The sequence below is a fragment of the Rhipicephalus sanguineus genome, chromosome 2 (genome assembly GCF_013339695.2).
Source record: "Rhipicephalus sanguineus isolate Rsan-2018 chromosome 2, BIME_Rsan_1.4, whole genome shotgun sequence".
Classification (NCBI taxonomy): domain Eukaryota; kingdom Metazoa; phylum Arthropoda; class Arachnida; order Ixodida; family Ixodidae; genus Rhipicephalus; species Rhipicephalus sanguineus.
In genome coordinates, this window is record NC_051177.1 from 4,728,720 (window position 1) to 4,754,704 (window position 25,985).

Here is a 25,985-nt window from a genome sequence, read left to right on the forward strand (position 1 = left end):
AGAGCACAGGCTTCATTCTAAAAAGACAGGGTGTACAAACACGGCCACAAGAAAGAAGTCAGGACACCACAAACGCCGCCGTTTGCGGTGTCCTGACTTCTTTCTTGTGTCCGTGTTTGCACGCCCTATCTTTTTAGAATGAATACTTACCAACTAGCTCAGCTCTCTGTTATTCTAAGAGCACAGGCTATTATGTAAAAATACTGTTATAACTCAATCTAACAAAACCCGATTTTACCAAGTTCCCAATCTAAGAAAGAAATTTCCATTCCCTGGCAAATACCCATACAGTTCAGTGTTGCCATCAACCTGCACTAACAAACTAACTTGGCCACTGAACCCGATTTAATGAAGCTTTTCCTAAATAACTGAGTGAAAAACAGTGATATCCTTCTAATTTTGACTCGAGACTAGGCTTGTGCAAATATTCGGGCAGTTCGGATATTCGATCGAATATTACAGGATTTAAATTCGCTTCGGAACGAATTTAAATTATTCTAAATTTCGAAGTTTTCGAAATGAACGAATAGACAAACCGCATGCAACCCCCTGTAAAGGTCGTTTCACTGCAATGCAGGGGTGCTGTACCGTGAGTACACCTTTTCAGGGGAAATCCGCACTGGCGCGAAGCCCCACTTGAAGGTTAAATGAACAAATTACCCTATTTTTCAGGTTATCACTTTGAACCAAAAAGAGTGACATTTGCAGCACATGCCTTGTTTCAATTTTAGAAAATACTGTGCAGGCTAGTTGGGGTCATGACAAATGTGCTCATTTTTCTTTACAATATGTGATATGTACTATTCGAATTCGATTTGAAATTATGCTTGCGGGATCGAATCCCGGCCGCGGCGGCCGCATTTTCAATGGAGTAGAAAATGTTTGAGGCCCGTGTACTTAGATTTAGATGCACGTTAAAAAAAACCCAGGTGGTCGAAACTTCCGGAGCCCTCCACTGCGGCGTCTCTTTTAATCATATCGTGGTTTTGGGACGTTAAACCCCAGATATATTATTATTATATTATTAGATTTGAAATTATTCAACCAAATCACAATTCGCTTCGAATTCGCTTGGAACCTAAAATGTACTGTTCGCACAAGCCTACTCAAGACAGGTTTTTCTTCGAGTGTGCACTCGAACGCTATCGTCAGGCTGTAGAGTAGCAGGTTCCTAATTATATGTAAGAACAGTTAGGACGAAGCACACTTTCTCTGCGACAACAATACAAGACTTGTGTCAAACACAATAAGTACATAGGTATTATCTATTGTCACGTGTTATCTCGAGGGTGCTGGCCAAAACGGATCGGGAGAGAGTGAGACGGACACGGGAGACCGTGGTAGGACGGGCAAAAAACAACAAAGTTTAATAATGAGCAAAGGAATAACATAAAAAGCGTTACAGGACACTGAATAATACAAACAAAAAAAACCTATTTACATTTCTCAAAATTTAAACAGAACCGAAACTAGCCAACAAAGCGTTCCAGCTAGGCTTAGCTACGTCCTCAGCTCAGTCTGGCCACTATGGGCCTTGCGACAACAGAACGTTCTTACGGTGCGTCGCGACGACCCAATGTTCCCGTCGCGTCAATCCCTCGTCGAAACCGTCGCCGACGTCCTCAGTAGTCCTCGAAGAACATCGTCGGTCGCCTTCGTCCGGCCTACCGCTTGTTCTCGTCGCGTGCGTCCCCAGTGTTCTCCTACGTCCTCGGTCCGTCGAGGCTAGGCCTAACTGGGCCTTGGTCCCTTGCTTCGGGACTCCACTGGTGACGGGCGTCTCCTTGACTGCACTGTGGTCTGCAGCCGTCCTGCCGAGAAGAGAAGGGCTGCTGGCGATCCCGGAACTGCTGTAGTGAGGGGCGACGCGTCCGGGCAGCCTCGCTTGGAGCCTTCCAAGGTCGACGGCCACTCCCCGGGCCTCGCGTTCCGCCACCTCCAGAACCGAGTACCAGCCGCTTTCGCCGCGGGTGCGACGCTTGCTCCTTCCTCGATCTTCTCCGTCCAGTGACCCACAGCACAGTGCCACGATCCTCTTTCGTAGTTCACCATCACGGCTCGGGTCGCATGCCACGGGCCCCAATCTGGCCAATCCTCTACGTCGACGTGGCTGTTGCCCCTCCTTTACTCATCACATTGGGCCCCTCTTTCAAGAGGTTTTTCCCAAAAAACTGCTTCTGTCCCCCTCGGGGTTAAGGCCCTCTGCTCTTCTGAAGTCTTAAACTTAGAACTTGCATCCTCTTCTCTTCACATCTACTTTCACTGCACGTTTGTCCTCACCACGCACTTTCACTAACAGGTCACAACACTACACTGCACTGAACCCATTACAATGTCCAGCAGTTCATAGTGCGAAAAACTATATAGCTACACACACCGATATAACTACTCACAATACAACACACTCCCTCATCGAAAATATTCATAAACTCACAATCAAACTCTACTCTAAATAGTCCTCAGTCAATCTGTTCAAGGCCAACTCCACTGCTCAAAAATCTATTTTCTCCTAGCGCAGTCACCAAACCAATGCCACTTGCTTACTCTGCGTTTCTTCACCCTATAAGTCGGTACTTCCTCCTCATTCGCCTCAGCAATTGCCATGCACACCGTAGCACTCTCCTTGTTTTCTGCTTTTTCATCCTCCTTCCTATCTTGCTTTTTACTCACTGTTCTTTGGCATACCTCGCATGACTTGACATATCTCCTCACATCGCTCCACACTCCTATCCAAAAGAATTCCTCTGTGATCTTGTCGAACGTGTTTTTCATTCCCTGGTGACCAGCCCTTATACTATCGTGCCCCAGTTTTAACACCGTACTCTTCAATTCCTCCGGCACCATCCGCTGCATGACTTCTTTACCCGAGCTAAATACACACTTGCGATACATCAGCCCATTCTGCTTCACAAATTGTGCTACCGTTCTACTCTTCCTCCGTTTCATAATCTCTCCTAATTTCCCCTCGCACGCTCGAATAGATGGATCCTTCTCCTGCAATTCCTTGAACTTCTCCACTGATACATCCAACCCCTTAATGTCGGTAACTTGTGGTGGTCTTATATTCTTCCTCATGTTACTGGAGGCCTTATTTTGCACTTCTGCTGCCATTTCCATTTCTCCTTTTGGTTCCTCACCTTCTGCTGGCCCCAAATCTTTACTATCTTTACTCTGCTCCACGCCTTTCTTACTTCTCCACAATGGATCAGGGTCATCCGCCTTTCTCACACCAGGTACATTTCCCACTACCAAGTCGTATAGGGGATCCTCAACACACTTCGCTGTCACTAGCCCTGTATAAAAGGGTGTAGATATTCTTATCCTTGCTTCCGGCATATATTTAATCGTCCTATCTACAAACATCACCGGCTTCACCTGTCCTGTCATGTTCTCGGGTGTCACTAAACTACTTCTTACTAATATCGTATTAGCACCCGTATCCCTCAACACCGTTGCCTTACGCCCTTGCACTTCTCCTTCAACTACCGGCATGTCTTTTTCGATCTGTCCTTCCCTGGCACTCATTACACAGGCAATCTTTTCAGCTGAATTCATCTTACAATCCTCTGCTCTGTGTCCTCTTTTTTGGCATTTGGAGCACGTCACTGTCTTTTGATTATGGCTAATCTCTGTGCGACAATTGATGGCAATATGTCCCGACCGATTGCACAAGAAACATCGCTGTTGTGCCCTGAAGTTGCTCCTTGGGACCTGTTCTCTAGCCTCTTCCTCCGCTACCATATTACCTTCACCAACCCCCTTTCCAAGGTTTCTGATACCTTGCGCCTCCATGAACTGGTCGGCCTGCTTTGCCATTTCCTCTACCGTGCCCACCTTTCTTTCTTTCAAGAATACGGCCAACTTGCCACTGCACCGGTTGAGGAATTGCTCTCCAACTACCTTGTCGCGGACGCCTTCGTAAGTTTTTGCTGTCTCTGACAATTCCATCCATCGATCAAAGTAGTTCGACAGTCGACAAACAAACTGCTTGCCAGTCTCGGAATTCTCAGGCTTGCACGACCGGAATTTTTCACGAAACCCTTCGGCGGTTAGCCGGAATCTTTCCAATAAAGTTTTCTTTACCAAGTCATAGTCTAATGACTCTGTTGCTGGCATGCGGCCATACACGCTCAGTGCTTCTCCCGCGAGACAAAGGCTCAGAGCATTGGCCCACTCACCCCTCTCCCAGCCCTGCCCTATCGCGATCCTCTCAAAACGATGCAAATAAGCATCCAAGTCATCCCTTCGCTCATCAAAGGGTGCCATTAGTTTACGAGGGCAGACAGGCTTTCGTCTGAGAGATGGCGAATTGGCCGACGCTGTCGATGGGCCACTACCTACACTTGCATCGTCTCGCGATGCTTCACTCGCTAGTGCCAAACGCACCTTAAGTTCCAAAATTTCTTTTTCTATTTTTTGCTCTGCGAGCGTTCGTTCATGCTGCTCGCGCGCTCGTTCATGGTCCTCGCATGCTCTCTTCTGTTCTTCGCGCGCTCTCTCCTGTGCTTCACGCGCTCTCTCCTGTTCAACTCGCTCCGCGTTCTCGAAAAACTTCAGCGTCTCCTCCTTGCTCATGCCCAAGTCCTTGGCCACGGCCGCCAACTTCTCCCAATCCATCTTCGCACCACACGAGAATCAGTGACTGGGCAGGATTGAATCCTGGCAGGCTCGCCAATTATTTGTCACGTGTTATCTCGAGGGTGCTGGCCAAAACGGATCGGGAGAGTGTGGGACGGGCACAGGAGACCGTGGTAGGACGGGCAAAAAACAACAAAGTTTAATAATGAGCAAAGGAATAACATAAAAAGCGTTACAGGACACTGAATAATACAAACAAAAAAAACCTATTTACATTTCTCAAAATTTAAACAGAACCGAAACTAGCCAAACAAAGCGTTCCAGCTAGGCTTAGCTACGTCCTCAGCTCAGTCTGGCCACTATGGGCCTTGCGACAACAGAACGTTCTTACGGTGCGTCGCGACGACCCAATGTTCCCGTCGCGTCAATCCCTTGTCGAAACCGTCGCCGACGTCCTCAGTAGTCCTCGAAGAACATCGTCGGTCGCCTTCGTCCGGCCTACCGCTTGTTCTCGTCGCGTGCGTCCCCAGTGTTCTCCTACGTCCTCGGTCCGTCGAGGCTAGGCCTAACTGGGCCTTGGTCCCTTGCTTCGGGACTCCACTGGTGACGGGCGTCTCCTTGACTGCACTGTGGTCTGCAGCCGTCCTGCCGAGAAGAGAAGGGCTGCTGGCGATCCCAGAACTGCTGTAGTGAGGGGCGACGCGTCCGGGCAGCCTCGCTTGGAGCCTTCCAAGGTCGACGGCCACTCCCCGGGCCTCGCGTTCCGCCACCTCCAGAACCGAGTACCAGCCGCTTTCGCCGCGGGTGCGACGCTTGCTCCTTCCTCGATCTTCTCCGTCCAGTGACCCACAGCACAGTGCCACGATCCTCTTTCGTAGTTCACCATCACGGCTCGGGTCGCATGCCACGAGCCCCAATCTGGCCAATCCTCTACGTCGACGTGGCTGTTGCGCGTGCCATCGGGTGACTTTGCTTCTCGCGCACCATCGCCGCGCTTCCACGTTCGGCACGTGCCTCGTGCCCCTCCTTTACTCATCACATCTAAACACTTCAAAGTTAGTAGAAAAGAAGAGGGAAAAGTCGATATGTGCACATCACCTTTAGCACCTCGCTGTAGTCGCCGGCTAGGGCTACAAGCTCCACTCGGAGTTAGGTGACCAGGCGGTGTGTTGCGAACGGGTGTCTTCGGTACTCTGCAGGGTCACTGATGTTTAGGTACACTGCCCACGAAGTTGCGCCAACCGTTTACACCAATAAGCTCGAGGACTTAAAGCATCGGCAGGATCAAGGATTTCTTCTCCCCATGGCTGCTTCTTCCGCTGTTCTGTCGCCCCTCCTCTTCTTTTTCTTTTCTCTCCGGATGCTCATGCCACGAGGGTTTCTCTTCTTCCCGTGGTTTATACCGCGGTGTCACATCAGCTTTCTTCTTATTTCGTTGCTGTCGTTCATCAATTTTTTTTTTTTTCGTTCCTACACGCACCACATCACAGTGTTACAGCCCTAGCTTTGCTTTGACGAGGCTGCATGCCACGCGGGAACAACGGCAACGGGCCGGATGGGGCTAGATGGTAGCTGTGGTTATTTCATGCTGTCTGCAACGGGTAGCACAGATCATTCTCTCTCAGCCTGCTCATGCAGTCACTGCATTCGCTCTCCACGTCATCGCATATTACGAAGTGGTCATAACTCCACATGACCATTTACCTGGCCTCTATCTCCTGGACAAAGTGTCCCTCATGTCTGGGCCACCCTTGCAGATTTTTCAGACGCGCAGGCATGGGTCGCCGACTGAAAGAATGCCGTGGTAGCTTTTGGCTGCCACTACGTTACAATTTCACATTTCGAAGGACCAAAAAATCTCTTTCTTAATTTTACGAAATTCTTGATTTAACATAATAATTTGAGCGCCCTCATCACTTGAATAAATCGAGTTTCAACTATATATGCAAAACACTTCAAGTCAAGTGAACATTGAGGGTACAGAAATATCACAATTAGAGAATAATTAAAGGGGCACACTATGCACTAGCTTTTGTACACAATAGTAGAATAATTTACGCTAGAAATACACAATGAAATGTTTCTTACTTTGTTATGCATGAGAATAAAGCAGAATAATCGCAAATAAAAGGGGAATTATCACTGAAACTGTGCCAGCAGATGTGCATCAAAATATTAGCCCAACTCCTGCATCGCTTCGTCATGCCTCATCCGATGCAAGCCGTTCATGTCTTAGCTCAGCACTCAACGTTCTGAATCTTCTGGCTCAGGACGATGTCAGCATTGCCGTTCATGCGCTGATTCCTGTTGATGCTCCCAACGAGCAGCTTCTTGTGAAGAGTGCATGACATTACCCATCGCCGAACATTTGGAGAAGACCACTGGGCTTCTGGATCAGAAATGTTTACCTCCTGCCGGCAAACAAGTGCCACTTTTGCTCTTATTGCATAATACACAATACGTGGGACGTTCAGGGTACTTATAGACAGCTTCTTCATATTTAGGGTGCATAATATGCGATACGTGGGACGTTCAGGGTAGTATGGACAGCTTCTTCATTTTTAGGGTGCGCGATACGTGGGACGTTAAAGGCCAACTCCGGCGATTTTTCGAGGTCGATGGATCTCAATGAAATTCGCTGGGTACGTTCCTTTGCACGTTTCCGTCATTTATGCCAAATTACAGGCTTGAGACATGCGCAGATTGTTTGCAAATGAATTTTAAAGATTGTCTGCAAACGCCCTCCTGGCTTCCCACAATTATTGCAACATTACGTCTGTGACGTCAGTATTGGGAAGGCGGCGGAAGTGATGCAGCCGAGGGCACCGCTAACTTCGGCCGCTACAGCGAGCGTCTGCTGTGCTGGCCGAGACACTGTCAGTATCAGACGCGGCACTGTCAGTCGCAGACATTACAGCTGATGCGCGGCGTGCTCACCTCTCCGCTGTGCTCCTGCTCGTCCCGGCTGTCACAGTTTTTATACTCCACGCCGGCGTGACTGGCATGCCTTGCACGACTTTCGGTTTGTGCGTAACAACGTCTACGTTATACGTAGACAGTACACTCGGTTGGGTTTCGGTGTTGCGCTTTTTTGCTTATTTAAAATTATTCTCCAATTTGCCGAGTATTTCTGCTATCGGGCCCGTAACAGGAGCGTCTCAGGAACATAAAAGCACCATTACTTTGACATGGCCAAAAAATCGCCGGAGTTGGCCTTTAAGGGTAGTATAGAGAGCTTCTTCATATTTGGGGTGCATAATACGTGGGACGTTCAGGGTAGTTTTAGACAGCTTCTTCATCTTTTCGGTGGCCTCTCTATGCTAGGAGCTGCATCGTTATGCTGACCGTCCTGGGAAAAATTGTACGTTAAGCAGCTTCACTGTTAGAAGCCATTGTAATACATGTGATTCAAAACCACTAATCCTTTCAGTGCCAATGATTCCTATTGGAATAATAAATTTTGTAGCTCAGTCAGCAAGCACCTGGTAAAGATAAAGCATTGTTCTTGTTCAAGAGCTCATATTTAGCATCTGCTCTACATATGATGCCAACCTGGTACACACAACAAAGTGAGGTCATGTGTGAACCAAGAAATTACACAAAGGGTCACGCTGTTGAGGCCCTGAGGCAGCTTCTTCTTTCACCGTGCAGAAGTAGGGCATTTATTTTAGTTCGTGTCAAAAATCTGAATTTTGGCTGTTGGGTATTATGCTATCCCATCAAAATAATTTTTTAACTACGAAAATAACAACAAATTTTTGAAATATTATAATAATTAGTTGATAAATTGATACGGTCACTAATTACTCTTGATCGAGAAGTACAAGCACAGATTTTTAAAATCTTTTTGGACTACCATGATCATGTGCATCTTGAATTGTAAAAGCCAGTCACTGACACCGGGAAAAAAAGAAAGTGTTGACAGGGTTGATACATGCGATTAGCACTTACATTGAAATAACCAAGGTGTATGTTTTCTGTACAGTAGCATATCGATGTAGCTGCTGGGTGTTTTGTGTCTGCTCATGAGCTTATCGAGGAGCTTTGAGTGAAAGAAGTGTAAATGCAGGTGTGCTGCACACATCACGACCGCTGGACCGGGAACAGCGGCCACACTACTTCCTTGTTGCCCACGTTCGCGATGTGGCTCGCTGGGAGTGGCAGTGCAACAGCAGCATTGAGGTGTTGCTGAGCGACGTGAACGACAACCCGCCAGTGTTTCGCCAGAAGGCCTACGAGCTGGCCTTGCCTGAGGACACGCCGGCCGGCCGCCTAGTCGCCCACGTGCACGCCTTGGACCGCGACTTGGGTCAGTCATGCAATGGGTGTTTGTTGCAGTCTCCTCGCTGGGCCACACTCATGTGCATGCCACCGTCCATGACACAGCTGTACACCCTGACTCTGCTTAAAGGGACACTAAGGCAAATAACAATTTATGTCAGAGTGAAAGCTCAATGTATGACGTCTAAAACGGCAATATTATCAACAGCAGTGCCCTACTTACCGAGAAATTAAGCTAAATGTATCACACGATGAGCACCACGAGCGGCAAATTTTCAAATGATCCCAATGACGTATGAGAGTCTGCCTACAATTAATCACTAGTAATCAAACTAGCAGCAATAAAAAAGAAATTTCCGTGCATCAAGAGACATAATAAAATGCTGTTTGTTAGTTTCTGTTTGATTCATGGAAAAAAGAACCTCTTTGGTGTTGCCATGGGGAACGACGCACATGGTTCAAAAGTTCCGTTTTCGCCGAACTGCGCTTCGCCCTACGCCCTGCTTCGCTCATGCGGTTGCGTCTCAGTGGTAGTTTCGGTATCGCGTACTGCCGCGTGTATTTTGCGCGCTCGTGAAAGTTGCTCTGACAGAAAGTTCGACAAAATGCCGCATGCATGTGATGTTGCCGGATGCCCGAATGGCGCACGCCGCCAGGACACGTTGCCACGCAGTAAAGGCGGGCAACGTTTGGCACGGCAGCAGTGACGTGTGAAAGACTGATTTCAGGCGGGTGTTTTGTAATGCACTAACGCGATGCGGACCACTAAAACGTAATTTTATTTCAAAATAAGCACTTCCTCGGCACAAAAGTAGCACTACGAGGTTTCTGGACCGCTATTTCAACAATCAACGTCGACTTAATATTTGCCTTCAGTGTCCCAATAAGGCTTCTCATGCAACGAATGGGATGCCAGTGGTTGCTACACCTTTATGTACTATGCCATTTTGTTTGGTTCAGTGCATCAAAGATAGTCGAGGAATGCACTTTGAGTCATGTCTGAGAAAGCCTTTTCTTTCTCAGAAAATAAGCAGAATTTTTATTCGTTACGACACTTATTGTTACAGCCATCTTTCCAAGAACTGTTTTTCTTTGCTGCGAACTTGTCGAATCTACGCTATCCAGTATTTAAGACTATGAGCCAAACAGCCCTGTGATATTGGCTCTCAGTCTGTGCAGTCTGCATTGTCAGGTAATTCTTTTGCCACCTTATTGGAGAAAGGGTATAAGTGTGTGCACACATTGATTGTGAGTTCCCACTTCTGGCTCTGCTCAATTCGGTAAGAAGGAAAGAGACACACGCTTGCTGTCCTATAGTTCACTATGTCCAAGCACATGCATGGTAAACAGTTGAGTTTGAATCACCTGGTGATTAAACAACATACTGTACTTACTTGCAGAATGATCGCACAAATTTTTTTCTTTGGCTATCAATATCCAGGGCACAAGAGCCTAAACAAGTTTGATTCTGATTATTGTTTCCCAAAGGCGGGCTAGTCTGTCATGAAAACAGTTAATAAACAATGGACGAACACAAAGTAACATGCATGTGCATTAGCAGCACTCGTATGTTACTCCTTTGTTTATGTGCTACAGTCAGCGTCCAATTTTTTTACTCTTTAGGGACCACTGAATCGTCCGAAAAATGAATTCTTTTTATTCCGCTCAAGTGGTCAATCACCACAGCCACGTCGCAATGGCTTCAATACCTGCCAGTATACTTATCAGGCATTTCAGTGCGTGCCCAGGCTCTTGTGAACACTTCGGTACCTGCCGTGAGCCCCGCTCAGTTATGTCCCAACCGCCAGTAGCAAATTTAGTCTCGTGAGAAAAGTGCGCCCAATGCCAGCAAAGCGCGAAATAAATTATGGCGCTCTCTCACGGAGCGTTTGGAAACGCGCAACACAAAGGTTTTGGCGGACTTCTCTGGCTTTCCCCGATGCACTACTGCACGAAAATCTCTGCCGACACGCTGCACTTGCTGTTGCGTGAAGCCGATTGTTCCTAGTAGTGTGCTGCACATTGCCTACAAAGGTCGCGCAGCCGGGGCGCTTGCTGTGTCACAAGCACACATTTGCCGTGAATGCATTTGTTATGGCATGCCAACTCCGCTCGGTGCAGCAGTAGCGAGCTGCTTTTGTTCATGAAGGCAATGCGTATGCGTGGCGCACTTAGCGGTCTCGCACAAAGCGCTGCGCGGCGCATTTGGGTTATTGCCTATTAAATGCGTGCAGTACAACTGCGCTAGGCCACACACATACCGACCAGTTAGCTGAAGATGCTTGTTGTTAGAATTGTCAGTGATTAACACTTTCGTGACCGCGGAAAAATCGGTTGTTTTTGGCTAGCCCAGGAAATATTTTTTTCCTGCCACAGAAAATAATTGATGCTAAGTGTAGTGTATCAAATGATAGAGGAAGAATTGGTCTTTCCAACAGTATTCATTCCAAACAACGGATTTATTTTGAACATAATAAAAAAATTATCAAACAAAGAAAAATGCATCAAAAAGAAAAAAAGATTCATTAAAGCATGAATGCTACTCTGCAAAGGGTAAACATTAAATATTGGGGTGTGCGAATACCGAATAGTAAGTCTCGAATCGAATACCGAATTGAATTAAGAAAAAAAAGCCGAATATCAAATTGAATATCGAATATCAAGTTTATTTAGAAGAAGCACAAATGTTTACAAATTCTCATGCAAAAAAAGCAGCTGTTGTACGTGATCTGAGGTCAACTTCTCCCTCCAGGCCGTAACAATGTTACCAGCCGTTGAAAACAACTTTTCACTTGGTACACTTGTTGCGGGAATGCCCATGTATTTCGTGCCCATCTTGCACAATTCTGGGAAGTGCTGCGTGCCTGTGTCTTTCCACCATGCTAGAGGGTCTTGGTCCTTGCTGCAAGTGGGCTCTCAAAGGTACCGCTTAAACTCCTTGATGTTGGCTGTTTCGGTGCAGTGTCTTCTTTCTGATGACGCCGCCAGCTTCTCAATGCTGTCCCAGATACCGCTGACACGCTCCTTGTGAGCTGTAGATGTCGATGCTTCGACACAGTCACTTGATTCTTCTTCTGGAGGGAGCTGCAACTCAGTTCTTGCAAGCTCCAAGAGCCTTGTTTCCTGGAATGTTTCAGTACAGAAGAGGTTCTTAAACCTTGGGTCACAGGCGGTTGCCAGCACATATTCCTTTTGCTCGTCCTGCCCTGCAAACCTTGTCCTCATGCTTTTCAGCAAATTTCTAGCAAACTCTGAGGTGTCATCATCGGCTGCAATACAGTCTTTCAGAACCATCTGTGTTCCATTTCCACACAAAAACGGTACCACTGACGACAAAGTTGCATATTTGTGGCCACTAAGACCTTTGGTCGCCGATGCAATTGATTCAAGAGCTTTGACTAGTCCAGCCACAGCTTTCCACTCCTGTCGTGCCAGGTTGGGCACAGTTGTCTCAGAGGTGGCCAGCTCCAAACAGATGGCTTCCTTCAGCTGCACAAGACAAGAGAGCATATCGTGCTCACTATTCCACCTTGTTTCCACGTCTTGAATAAGTTCCAGAACTGAGAGCTCCATTCGTCGCTGGCAGTCCTTCAGTCTTGCCGCAGCTTGGGCGCTGTGTTTGTAATGGCCAACAATCGCGCGACACTTCTTGAGAATGGCAGGCACTCCTGCTGTTTCTTACTTGGCATCTTATAGCTAGTTGCAGTGTATGGCCCATACACTGCATTAGGACGCAAGAAATACCCCTAAGGGCCGCGCGAAAGTTTCGTGCATTGTCCGTCACCACATCCCTAGCAAAAATTCCCAATAGAAAAACCAATAGCCTATTGGTTTATGAAACACCTATTGGTCTATTGGTTCTTATAGGTCTATTGGTTCCTATTGGTCTATTGGTTCTTATAGGTCTATTGGTTCCTATACGTCTATTGGTTCTTATAGGTCTATTGGTTCTTATAGGTCTATTGGTTCTGTATAGGTCTATATGTTTTGTATTTGCATATTTGAACTATATTAGCCTATTGGTAATGTATTAGTTTTGTATCTGTCTATTTGCCATTCATTAGCCCATCACAAATGGTCTTGCATAAATGCGTCGTTGGTGTCAGTTTTCATGCAGAAGGCCCACAATGTTGCAGCGCCCCTGCAATGATAACCACAGTGGATGAATGAGGCATATGTTCAAATATATTCTCATAATCAAAACTACAAGTGCTTCTTCTGGCCCTTGATGATGTTGGCGATCTTGCGGGCGACTATTTTGCCAAGGCAACTATGTCTTGTGTCAATTTCTTCTGGACTGCCTCATCCGCACTCGAGGATCGAAGTGCCTGAAAGATTCTGAAAATAAACAGAGCCATGAAATCAGAAAACAGTAACACATATTTAATTAAAGTTTATACCTTTGAAGCAATGTATAGAAAGTAGGCGGCACAGTGAGAAATTATCTAGACCTTCATTCGCTGCACATGTTCACAATGTTGCAGGAGCTGAACTATAGCAAAAAACTGAGTGAAATATTACACACCCAACTGTGGCTTATTGCGTGAAAGAAAACAGTATATCGGCAAAATTTTGCGGCAAAAAAGGAAGGAAAAGCAGTGATGCTACTGGCTTAGGCCACTTTGGAGCAGCTTTTGGAGCAGCTTTTGGAGCAGGCAAAATTGCGTTTTGGAGCAGCAAAACTAGCTTTTAAAGCAGGTGCTCTGCCTTCAACAATTCATTCTGAGCCGAAGAATTCTTAAAAAAGTAATAAACATCGACCACAGCAGCGTCGACATCCGAGCCAACAGCACTCAAGCCGCGGGCAAATGAGTTGTGCACTTTGTGCAAGCAGCACTCTCCTACATCTATGATGTCAGGGTATGCTTCCTGCATCTTTTTTCTGAAGCTTTTCACTGCATTAGGGCCATCCATAGAAAAGCAAATGACATTTTTCTGCGGCAGGTCCATCATTGCTCTCCGCACTTCACTAGCCAAAATTTCCGAAGTCGCAGAGCCCAGCCGGAAAGACTATAGGTGTTCCACAACTCGCTGCTTTTGTTGGAGAAATGCCTAACTACAACATCAAGTTGTTGGCACCTCTGTTCAGGAAGAGGGGTCTCGTCAATGCTAACAGAAAAAACCACATCCGGCTTGTTCAGCTCGTCAAGCACAAGTTTCTTGAAATACGGCCCGAGGCCATCACTAACTATGTAGAATGCCTTGAACCTCTTACAACTAAACTGCTTCGCTGTTTCGGAATCTACAAATAACTTGGGAAACAAGGCAGTTGCTGTGTCGGCCCACGAGTATGGGATGCCCTTGAGAGTCATGCCAAGCACAAACAGAGTTTCTGCGTTTGTCACGCGGTCACACTGCAAAACGTTCCATGGACTGCCGAATTCCAAAGTCGGCTGGATCGTTTTCGGCCGCTGCAGCCCACCTGAAGCGTCTCAATGACGACTGGTAGCATCAATGTGCCGTTTCATGGCTGCATGTCGCTTGACTGCTGCTACGCCATGTTGCCTACAGTTGATGCTTTGATTACAAAAAAAAAAAAAAACACAAAACGCAGTTCCTTCGTCCGCTTGACAACACCATATTGATACAGTATAACCTCATTACAACAGACCTTCATAGTGAAGAGGATTTTGGTCAGTTGTAAAGGGAGTATGTAAAATCCAAGTACTGTTACAACTGACTTTCATGTAAACACTGAATGGGTCTGTTATAACCGGAGAGAATTACGAGTGACAAACATGGTGTTATTTTTAACGGGGGACCAAAAAAAAAAAAATGCGATTTTCGGAAAATCGCATTTTCAGTTTCTGTAGCCCATTTCTATCTGATTCCAAAATATATTCAATGAAAACTACGTAGAAGTGCTATAAAAAATTTGTTTTGCGTCTGCCGACTTGGCGAAAATTGCGTAAATATAAAAAAAAGCGTTTTTCAAAATTATAGCTCGGCAACGGCGCAACTGGGCGCCACCATTTTGGGCTCGTCGTAAAGAGCATTTCTCCGCGTTCAAGTTCTCCGTTTCAGCTGGCTCCTCCATTCAGTAACAAGCGTACGAAAAACACGTTTTGGCTGCTTCTGCGATATTACCGCAGAAGCAGCCAAAACGTGTTAATGCTCGCTTCGGGATCGTCGTCTGCTGCTTGTGCGTCACGAGGTCGTGGCTGTCGAAAATTGCGCTACTTAGTGACGCGCTCGCACTCGTTCTGTGTTAACGGGTCGACGATAATTTGGAACGCTTTAGTTGGGCAGCTGCAAGCGGAAGCTCAATCATCAGATTACGATAGCGCGCCGCACTCGTCGCGAACATCGCAGACGTGCGACTACTAATAGCGTTGACTCGTTGGACGCTGTTCGAGGTTCTTCTTATCAGCACTTCGAAGCTTATGACGAAGACCACCGCGGGACAACTCCTTGTACTCGCAATCGAGCATGACGTACTTTGAAACATCGGGCACTGCGGCCACGCACATCGCAACCGAGCTTTATACTAGATGTCGTGGTTAGGCCTAACTCCGTTCACGGTGCCGATGTACGAGCCAAATCTGAACTTTGCGGGCAAGAACATCGCGCTAGCGGACATGCGAAAGCGAAGAAGCCGTAATGTCCTTCGTCTCAAGCAACGAATCGTACTGCCCGCTGGCTCCTCAGAACCGCGGATGGGCATTTTGCGCATCGGCAGCGGAACCCCCGGCCAAGCTCGCCGCGCAGCGACCGCGCGGAGAAGCGGTGGCAGCGGCTCGCAATTTCGCGTGTCAGCGTCCCAAACGCAACACCAAGCACGCTGCGCGCCGTTTTTTTGTCGCTACAGCTAGGCATAGCTGATCATTGACAGACCGGGGATCGGCGCGCCCTTCGTTCTTAAATCGGTACGTCGATATCCGCGGTGCGCTGCTCCCGTCCCGAAAGTATGCTAAGCGATGTTTGAAGTCGGAAGTTAATGACCGTGGTAGAAAAGTTCGCTCTAAAGGAGTCCTGACCACCTTGCTGGCCTGAAATTTTAGTCAATTATATCCGAATGTCCGTTGTACCAGAATCCGTTGTAAACAAAGATCAATCAATGGAACTAATACGGAGGTCGGCATAATGCCGCAAATTGGTATGTAATACCCGAATGTCTGTTGTAAACAGATCCGTTGTAACGAGGTTATACTGTATTTCAACTGTCTCCATTTTCATCACTCTCATGGAGAACGTCCGCGTACAGCGCGATGTCGCTCTCAATGGGGGAACCTCATGTAGTTAGTTTCATTTCTGAAAGTCAGAGTACACCCCTTTGGCGCAGGCTTGGCGCAGAATCGCCAAATTTTGAGGAAATGTAGCAGGTTGTAGCAGCCAGGGCACTTTGGCGCAGTCTGGCGCAATTGGCGCAGCGGTAGCATCACTGGAAAAGAAAGGGGCAATTTTTTTTTTTTTAATTAAGCAGCGCCTTATCCCGTTTACACGCTTGCGTTCTGTGTTTTTTGAGCTGTACCCAAGAATGAACTGCAAACTCGTCCTTAAATTACAGCAAACTCAATAATCACTTACTATCTGTGACGTGCTCTTTTTCACGATGGTGGTGCGACTTATCATACCTAGAGCATGCCACTAAATCTCAACTAAAGATGGCATGAAATAAATTAAGCTAGGGTAGATTCACGATGAGGCAACAGTAATATGTAAGACTGTAGTAAAGGCAGCCTAGATTCCATATCATTGCAAGCCCAACACAGCAGTCAGGCTACAATGAGTTGGATATAACACACGTGCTGCATGTTACGTGCTTATGCAATTAAGCCAACAACATTAATAAATCGCACCAGTGTAGTACATATGCTATGGACATTTTGTATAATGAATTATCATGTGGCCTTCATGTGGTTCTTGTGACATTATGTCGAACAAGTATGATAAGCCGATTGGCGCGCACTACAACACACAAACCGCATCGACTAGAGCGTTTTACTATGAGGCGATAAACGCGTTTTCGGCTCAACATGCACGTTGTAAATACTTACAAAGGGCTTGCGAGACTCCAACTACATTCATGAGCGCCTGTCCTTTACCTCTAATCTATGCTACGTTTTTTGTGCATACTGACAAACACAAAAACAAACTGCAATAATATATGCGCTCAATCATTCAACTTCTATTAGAGCGTGTACACTTGCAATCGAGGCGTCGCTGGTCTCGCTGTCATCAAATACCGGAGACAAAGGACGAGGGACTTGTTATCCCGACCTTTCGGCTTCGTCCCAAGTTTGGATACAAAAAGAAAGGTGATATCAAATAAATACTAAATAGGAGTTAAATACCATGCCCACTCAACTCACCAAAACAATCGGAGCACATGGGCCTTGAAGTATAACCTTGTTGCTCGTCTTGCCATTATTCTTGGTGCCACTTTGTAGAGTCGAAATCCGGTCGAAATCCAAGACATTTATGGCTCAGAACGTCTCCATCTGGTGCACGCTGAACACAGTCTTCACGTTATCGTCGCGGAAGCACACTAAAGCAAACACCGTGTAAGCAGGCTTACGTGAGCATCGAGATCACACAAAGCGCGCGCTAAGGCAGGCGACAGCCAACAGAACGTTCTGGCTTAGCTTGGCCGCAGGCTGGGCTGTCCTTCGTATCGGCCGAGCGCGGATGGCGCGCCAAACGCACGGTCGGTCGCGTTTGCAGATCCACAATTCTTTCTCCTGTATCTTTACAGCACTACTTATATTGCTTAGCATAATAGTTATAAACTTTACATATTATCCAAAGCTTCTCTTAAAGCTTAGCACATGGCTTAGCCTGCTTACCAAGGAACATGTAAAAAAAATGTTCACACATGCAGCGTCGCCACGCCGCGCACCGTCTCACTTTTTTTTTTTTTTGTCACCTGGCTGGTTCTATGCCGGTTGTGATCTCATGGCGGTTTCTTTATTATTATTCTGTGGTGTCTGTGTTGTCGATTCCTTCGCAAGTTCTTCTTTAGCGTGTTTTACTCACGACCTCCTCTTATAGAGGAGGTCGTACGCACGGCAGGTACGGAGACACCGTACCGCCGTGGTCGACACGCAGCCTTTTTATAACTCTTTTAGTCGCGCGAGTTGCTAACTGCACACGGTGTCTCACGGTGCACGATTAAGCTCAATCGGGATCAGGCTTATTAAAAGTGAAATGATCCCGTCTGCAGCTTGCGTATAATAGCCAATCATGATCAAGAAATTTGATCGCGGTCGGGTCCGACGCGCTCAATCAGTCATAAGATATTATGAACAGCTACCAATAGGCGGTAGCTGTTTGAACAATAAAACTCCTGTTGGCCTTATACATCGTCTGTTAGTACATTAAGAAACCAATAGAAGTACTTATTTGACCAATACAACTTCTATTGGTCCAATAAGACACCAAAAGGCAGCCCCTATTTGACCAATACAACTTCTATTGGTCCAATAAGACACCAATAGGCAGCACCTATTTGACCAATACAACTTCTATTGGTCCAATAAGACACCAATAGGTGATGGCTATTGGTATCTATTGGTACCAATAGAAGTCTTATACAACCAATACAGCTCCAATAGATGTCATATAGAACCAATAGCGATTTTCTATTGGACCAATAGAAAATCCTATTGGTATTTTTGCTAGGGATAGACTGGCACTTTCTGCAGTGGCAGCTCCCAGTTATCCATCATTGCTTGCAGGTGCTCCAGGATGTTGCAAGCAGTGTGGCTCTCGGTCACACTCCGATTTTCCAACGCAAAGCTTCTCATCTCGAAGTTGGAGGTTAAATAGTGGCAGGTGAGGCTGATATAACTCTGGTTATACCTCGACGTCCACATGTCATTTGTCAACGAGATCGACTCTACGCCTTCCTGAAAGTCCGCGTGCATTCTCTCCTTCACAGCCATGAATGTGTCTTTGTACAACTCCGGGATGATTGTCCTTGAAAATGTAGTGCGGCTGGGTATCTTGTACAAAGGCTCCATGTGGTTTATCAGCTCTTTGAAACCCCGATTTTCGACACAGCTGTAAGGCTGGAGGTCGAGCGCCAGCATTCGGGCAATCCTTGTGGTTATAGGCGTTCTCTCGCGCTGCGACAGGTCCTTGCCCGACTTTAATGCATTTTTGATGAGCGGCTGTGCTCCGTTGGGTCGTCCTTGCTTTCCGCTGTCTCTCATGAACACACTGTGTAAAGAAAAATGCTTGTTCTTGAGATGATTCGCAAGTGGCGTCGCCGTACTCGATGGCGTGCGAAGTTTCATGTCAGAGCTTTTGCACGTTGCCTCTTAAGCCGAGTTCTTTATGAAATGTTTCCAAATGGCACTTTTCGTTCATTCACTCATGTCGCACCCAACCAGCAGGACCGTCGGACGACGTTTTCAGGCAGCTCGCGCAGATACAATTCGGTAGCAGGACACGTCGGCGTGGTTTCCGATTTAGAGGGACTTGGTGGTTTTGGATTTCCCGGAGAAATGACGCAAACGGCCAAACGTCGCGGAGCCAGCGGTTGGATTGGATTGGATTTGTGGCCCCACCCTTTGTAACGGGTGGGCATCAACCTATGCCCTGGCCTAGAGGACTAAACAATGAAATTAAATTTAAAAATGAAAAAGTTAAAAAGCGCACGAAGCGTGGTTACAGACGCGTTAACTAACCACCACTGACTATGAATATGTTCACGAGAAAAGCTTCGACGAGTCAACGGAGAAGTTAAACAAGCGCCACCTCTATCCCATTTGCAAAAGTAGAAGAGAAGTTGGGTGGCTCTGCCACCGAGAGGTAGCGCGAGTGCCGCCCAGCCAGCTGAGTGGTGGACAACTGTACGCCGAACTTGGGACCTAGGCTGTTGTGTGCGTGTCTCCTGCCTTTGTCGCGTGCGGGTTTTATTGATTCCATTTTTTTTCTTTTTTCTTTTTGAGGCCACGGCACTGAGCGTGTTCCCCCTTTGCAAAGGGGCAGGCCACTACTACATCATCATCATCAGCCGTGCATCGACGCTACCATGGACGCTACAGTGTAGCGATGCGACGCAACCAGTGCTGCACGCCAGTAATGTTCTCTGTTGCGGTCGTGGTGCGTGGTTTTGCGGTTCATAATGGCGTGCTTTCGTTTTGTGCTCGCGAATTGCAGTCTGCGATTCCTCCCAAGTGTATATACAACTGTTGCATGTGTAGGAAGTGAGACATAGTGCAGCCTGTGCGAGCGGCACAAAGAAAAGGCTCTGTCTTAGTTGAGTTTCACGGCTCGGCTGTGTCACGACCACAATTCAATCTGCGTGCTCTCAGGTTCGTGACATTCAAACTTTGTGTAGTTTTGGACAGACTGTGCAGTCTCAAAGTATTGTATGTGTTTCACCCGCCAACCAAACAGACTCGCCGAATATATCGAATATTCGAGTAACCGAATACTTCGTATTCGATTCGCGAATCGAACTATTCGACAAGTTGAAATTTGATTCATATTCGTATATTCGAGTATTCGCACACCCCTAATTAAAAAAAATTGAAATATACGTTTTCAACGCAAAGCCCTCGTAGAACAATAATGGAAATATAAACTCTGTAAGTACAAAGAATATTTACGTAAAAACAAGAATATAGGCACTAGTGCATATCATGCCACCGCGCGATGCAGTTTCTCGACGCGGTGAAACAAAGGCTGGCTGCACAGAAAAAAAAAAATTCCGGAAAAAAAATTTTTTTTCTGTTCAACTTCCCTAGCATAGTTTGCAGCTCTGGTATTTTTCAATTTTCCTGTGTATTCGTTGAAATGAACAGTGTAGCCTGTTCTAAATCTGCAAAAATCCATAATTGTACCCTCATTTGGCCTTTTTCTCCCTCATATACTGCCGAATACCATACCGACCTTCACATTTCACCATTTTCTCATCCACTGAAAGGTTCCGACGGGGTTAAAAAATAGCATAGAAGAATCGTTCATATGTTGCAATAGAGAAGATACGTGGTGAAGCTTCTCGTGGGATGCGATGGTCGTCTTCTTCAGATCAGAGACACTCATGAAGCCTTGAACCTTTTCCGTGGCATCACTGACGGTGGACGAAGGCCTGGAAATATGTGTTGTCAACACCAACACCAATCCAAGCGCGGGACTTAAACGATTGCCATGTACACATGGAGTGTGGCGAACTTGCTCATCTTCTCTTCAGTAACCTCCCTCCATGGATCCGTCCCTTTCACTGTATGTTGGCTTTTCGAAAGTATGCATCCACGCATACTTATCTGTGTGGTTGCATCTCTCTCTGACGACTTCTGCTGTGAAAAACAACGCAAAGACGCCGCTGCACAGCACACCGGAGCGTTGGGTCAAAGTGCACTCTGCGCCGTCTTCGCGGAGAGAACTGCGCTCTTTCTACAGCCAGTGCCAAATGCTCCCGCCCGAATGAAGTTCACACCTTGCAGATAAGAGCTGTTATTTTTAGTACGCACCGGATACGTTTACATCGACGCGCGACAGCGATAAAACGACCCGAGGAGAAGACGAAAGTTACCGGCGGATAGCTGCTGATGTTCCGGGGAGGTTTGACGCACTTTCGCCGTCCGCACTGAAGCCTGAAGAATCGAAGTCGTCTTCCGTGTCTGTGCTGCTACTATCATCCAGAGATTTCCGCTCAGATTAATCGAAATCCGTCGCAATTCGCCGTTTCTGTGGAGCACCCACGAGTGACGTTGACGCGAAGTCTGAAACAATGAGTGCTCACCTACCCGACTGCAAACAAGCTTTAACAATCTCCCCGCGGTGGAAAAAGAAACTCGCAAACAAAACTGATAAAAGACATGTTATTTTACCCTTTGTATTGTGTTAGCTGTCCAGAACCGCTCAGAGAGTGCCAAAACTTGAACTTGAAGTCATCCATAAACATACTATCGATGGGAATAGGTGTGGTCACGAAAGTGTTAAGTCGCGCAGGCTCGTTGGCCGCCTGCTGCCGTCACACCTCCATACATTTTTTCGTGCTTATCCGTATAGATGATTGCCGTACTGCGCCGTGATAGTGGCCCCTCAGATTTTATTTATTACCTTCACCCTATAACACTTTGGCATTGTGGCAAAGCTGTCTTTAGGACTTGGCTACGGCCTCAAACAGATGGACTCACGAAAGCGCTGCTCAAACCTACGTGATGACAGATGCAGCAGAGGTGAGAGCCTCAGTTAATGCCATTTCGGATCTGCAGTTTGGGCAAGAAGTAAGGAAATTCGGCACTGAAGTGTTTCGGTGTTCAAAATTTCAGATGTTCTTATACATAGACACCTATGGGGCTTGTGACAGTGCCTTGTGAAAGCGTCCGAATTTTCAAGCATGTCCGAAAAATAGTCTGTTTGGAAAATCGGCAGTTGACTTATTTTTATGAGTGTTTACATGAGCATGGCCAAAGAATAATTAAACAAGGTTTACATTTCAATTTCTCTCTAATTTCGTCACTGGCAAGGCCTTATGTGCATTGCGAAATGGCCAGTTTTCTATGGCAGGTTTCACAAGTGCAAGGCATTGAAGCATACTGCCTGTCATTTCACTTTCATTATTGCTGCTTTCAAGGCAATCAGCAATACAGTAAATTAAGAAATTCAGCATATCGCACTCATTCTGGTAGTCAATTGTCCTGCGAGAATAGTAGCCTCTACTGCTTTTCTCTCTCTCTCTTTTTTTTTTTGTGATTTGAGTCACTGACAACTTAGACTGACTTTGTGCATTTTGAGCAGTTATGGGTATATTGTGGGCAGGCCCTAGCGAGGAATTCTTTAGGGGTGTCAGTTTTATCGAAATGAACTGCACGCTACTGTGCATGATGTGCATATCGTATAAACGGTTTTCACCATATTCCGCCCGGTTGAGCGATGGTTGACTGTAGCTTGGCGTGACATTTATTATTTATTTATTTATTTTAACAATACTGTAGGCCTTTGTACAGGCCCATACAGGAAGTGGTTAGAATATGTACACTTGAGCATGGGAATAGTAAAACTGTATGAACGAGAAAGTTGGATAACAAAGCAAAAATAAAACGAAGCTTAGCAAGTAACCATTCTAGCAATCAACATAAGAAACATTGCTGCATTTGTCATACAATGTAAATAGGGTTCTAACATAGGAGCTAATATGTAATGTTTATTACATTATTACAAAAGCCGATAGCAAACCACAGTTGATGCCATTGTAGGGTTCTCGTAAGCTGTTTCGAGCACTGGCGTCACCCTGTGGTAGAATAGATGACTGCCACGCAGAATGCGATTCTGGCTGTAACCGCAATTTGCAATATTTCCGCCTCTCTGATTATTTTCCTCTCTGACAACGCTGCCGGTTTTGCCCCGCATTTTCTGCGACACAAGCTCCTTAAGGCAATCGCGTAACAATATTTGAAAGTCTGTTTGATACAATCACGGCTCATGCTCACATTTCATGGGTATCTGGCTATGTGCTAAGTATCTCACACGACAGTATCTCACGCTATTCATGTAATGACTTGTTCATCGTGTCGTCATACACTAATGCCCTCCCATGCAAATTTTTGGTATGTGTCAGGTTTAGAAGGCAACCACAAGACGTAGGCGGCTATACAGATGGATAGATACGTAGATAAAAACAAAGTGCCATTGGTTTGCATTTAATAACAGGAGTAAAAAGAAGCAAGAAACAAGTTGGGAGGCTCCTAATTACACTGCATGATTTAAAAAGTCGGGGGTCTTGAATGCCGGCGATGCTTCAGAAAAGCACTTCTAATCCCGGGATGCATGCTGAATGAAACCATGATAACAGTAATCAGTATGAGAAGAAAATAATTCCAACTTGTGAGCGAGGTCACAGTGAACAGAATAATAGGGGTGTTAGGGATTAGTTTGTTATGCATGTGGCTGTGAACGGAAGTAAATTTTGTGAAAAAGGCAAGAAGGAAGTGACGGGAGACTTACTAACAGTTCCATTTTAGTTGTGGAAAATTAGTAGAGCAGAATTATTCGGGACAAGTTCGAGGGCAATAATTAGTTTGACAGAGCTCAGGTCTCATACTGAGGAGCCGTACTCAAGTTTACTGCACCTTTCTCTTTTAGTGATTCGCATGCAGAGGAAAAAATTGGGTCGCAGGTCTCTGAGCAATCGTTTATTATATGGTTAATACGAAGGGACCAAGTTAGATATGATGTGAGGTATACTCCAAGAGTAGCGGTACTAATAAGATGTTGATGACTCAAGGATGGTGTTTTAAGTTAATATACCTGTAGACAAGATGCAGTGCGGGATACACGTAAGACTTTGCATTTATTGCTGTATAATGTCATTAGTCATTTGTGGAGCAGTCAAAAATAGTGTTAAATTCAGTTTGCAACTTGGGGACGTCCTGTTCGTACTGATTTCACAGAGCACAACAGTCGATCACTCATGTGGATCAAGAAAAGAAAATGGTCGAACCTCCAGAATGGACTGAGCTGCTAGGTGAAGCACGATCGGTACAAGTTGCTATTTGAGATCAGGGACAGAGGAAGGGCTGCAACCATTTTCGGACTAAGATTAAGTTGCCGCCTAGTTTTGAGAGATACGGCTGGGTGGCAAATTTTGTCAAATGCCTTCGAAAAATTTAAGAAAATGCAGTCAAGGATTAGTTGAAGCTTGTGGGTAAATGTAATTAGCTGTTTCACAAGAGAGTTTTCTTCGGAAGCTTTATTGTACGTGAGAAAAAAAAAACAAGCTTGAGTCTAGAAAATTGGAAATTTCAGAGTAAAGATTGTGCTCTAGAATTTTACGTGAAATACTGGTTAAAGATATTGGACGGTAGTTGTTGGAAAAAAGCCCTATTACCTAATTTATGGATTGGAACCGTCTTCCCTATAGTACTCCAGTCATCATGTGTATCAATGCACTGTTGGAAAATTAGTAACAGAAAGAGTGATGTGTGTGCCTTTGTATCTTTAAAACTTAGACTGTCCCTTAGTATTCACCTTCCGAAGCTTTCTGCACCTAGTGTGGTTTTGTACTGCCTTGGGGATTTCAGGCATTGCAAACTTTCTGCACCTCACATGCCTCTGGGATCGGCCCACCTGTGATCAAGCTGTGATGGCATGTTGATGTCTTGAATTTTGGTGATCTGTGACGTCATGATAACATCACAGGGGGACGTCATCATATGATGGTGACTTTTTGCATAACTCGTGTTGACCCCAGTCACACGGGCACCCAGGAACTCCGTTTAACTTCTTCGCCTTTTCGTCGAGGGAGATGTGGTTCGTGCCATACGGTCTCCATTTCACCAAGGAAGTTAAATGGAGCTTTTGGAGAAGGGAGTTCGGCAATGACCATTTGGGCTCGATGGAGTGCTCTCGCTCCTAGATAGCTACTGCTACGAAAAAAACCGCGCGAACAAAATCGTCTTAATAAGCTCATTTATAAATTTTAACGATATATTTTTGTTCGGTGTAGCATTACACACCATGTAGTGTAAGTTTTAATTCTATTTTTAAGGACATCAGCATCTGAACCCTCTACAACTCTTCGGCAAGCCGCCGCCGGCAAGCGTCGCACCATCTTGTTTGTTTATACACGTGCAAGGCGCACGCACATGGACAGTGTAGCAGAAATGGGCAATCCCAACACTTCCATTGTCTCGCCGCTCGAACGATCAGCCGAGGAGCACAAAGGGAGCATCTCTGCGCAGCCACGGTCAATGTGGACAGGTATGGCTTCGCGCATGTTTGTAGTCGGCGTTCCATCGTGGGCTGGCAAACATCGACCAAGTATTTCCATGCTGTTTGAGATGCGAAAACAACTGGCGGAAATTCTGGTCCACAAGGTTTGGCAGAGTTTCCTCAAACCAACGTCCATGCTGAGTGTAGGCCCACAGTTCCCTTGATCGGCGAAAGGAAGACTATGCCAACGCAGTAACCAAACGGTTGCTGGCGATTATTTGGCGCTCGATAGTGCGTACTTTGGCTACCGAAGCTTCGAGCTCCACTTCTGTATCAGTTATGGCGGCCATGGCGAGCGCGACCTTCTTTTTCACGTCTTCGGCTTCGTCACTCATCGTGCACTTCGACACCAACCTAGAGCTGCGAACACACACAGTTTCACAGCACGCAACAAAGTCCGGCACACAGCGAAGACCGGTTGAACGATGCGCACCACGAACACCGCGCTGACGCACTGT

General features: G+C 46.2%; 1 protein-coding gene across 1 annotated transcript in view; it reads left to right on the forward strand.

Annotated features, from left to right (window-relative positions):
* The window catches only part of LOC119382356 (fat-like cadherin-related tumor suppressor homolog), a 912,235-nt gene that overhangs the window by 503,941 nt on the left and 382,309 nt on the right, over positions 1-25,985 (forward strand). Inside the window, 1 exon segment of the mRNA XM_049412132.1 lies at positions 8,648-8,887. Within this exon segment, the coding sequence (XP_049268089.1) occupies positions 8,648-8,887 (240 nt within the window).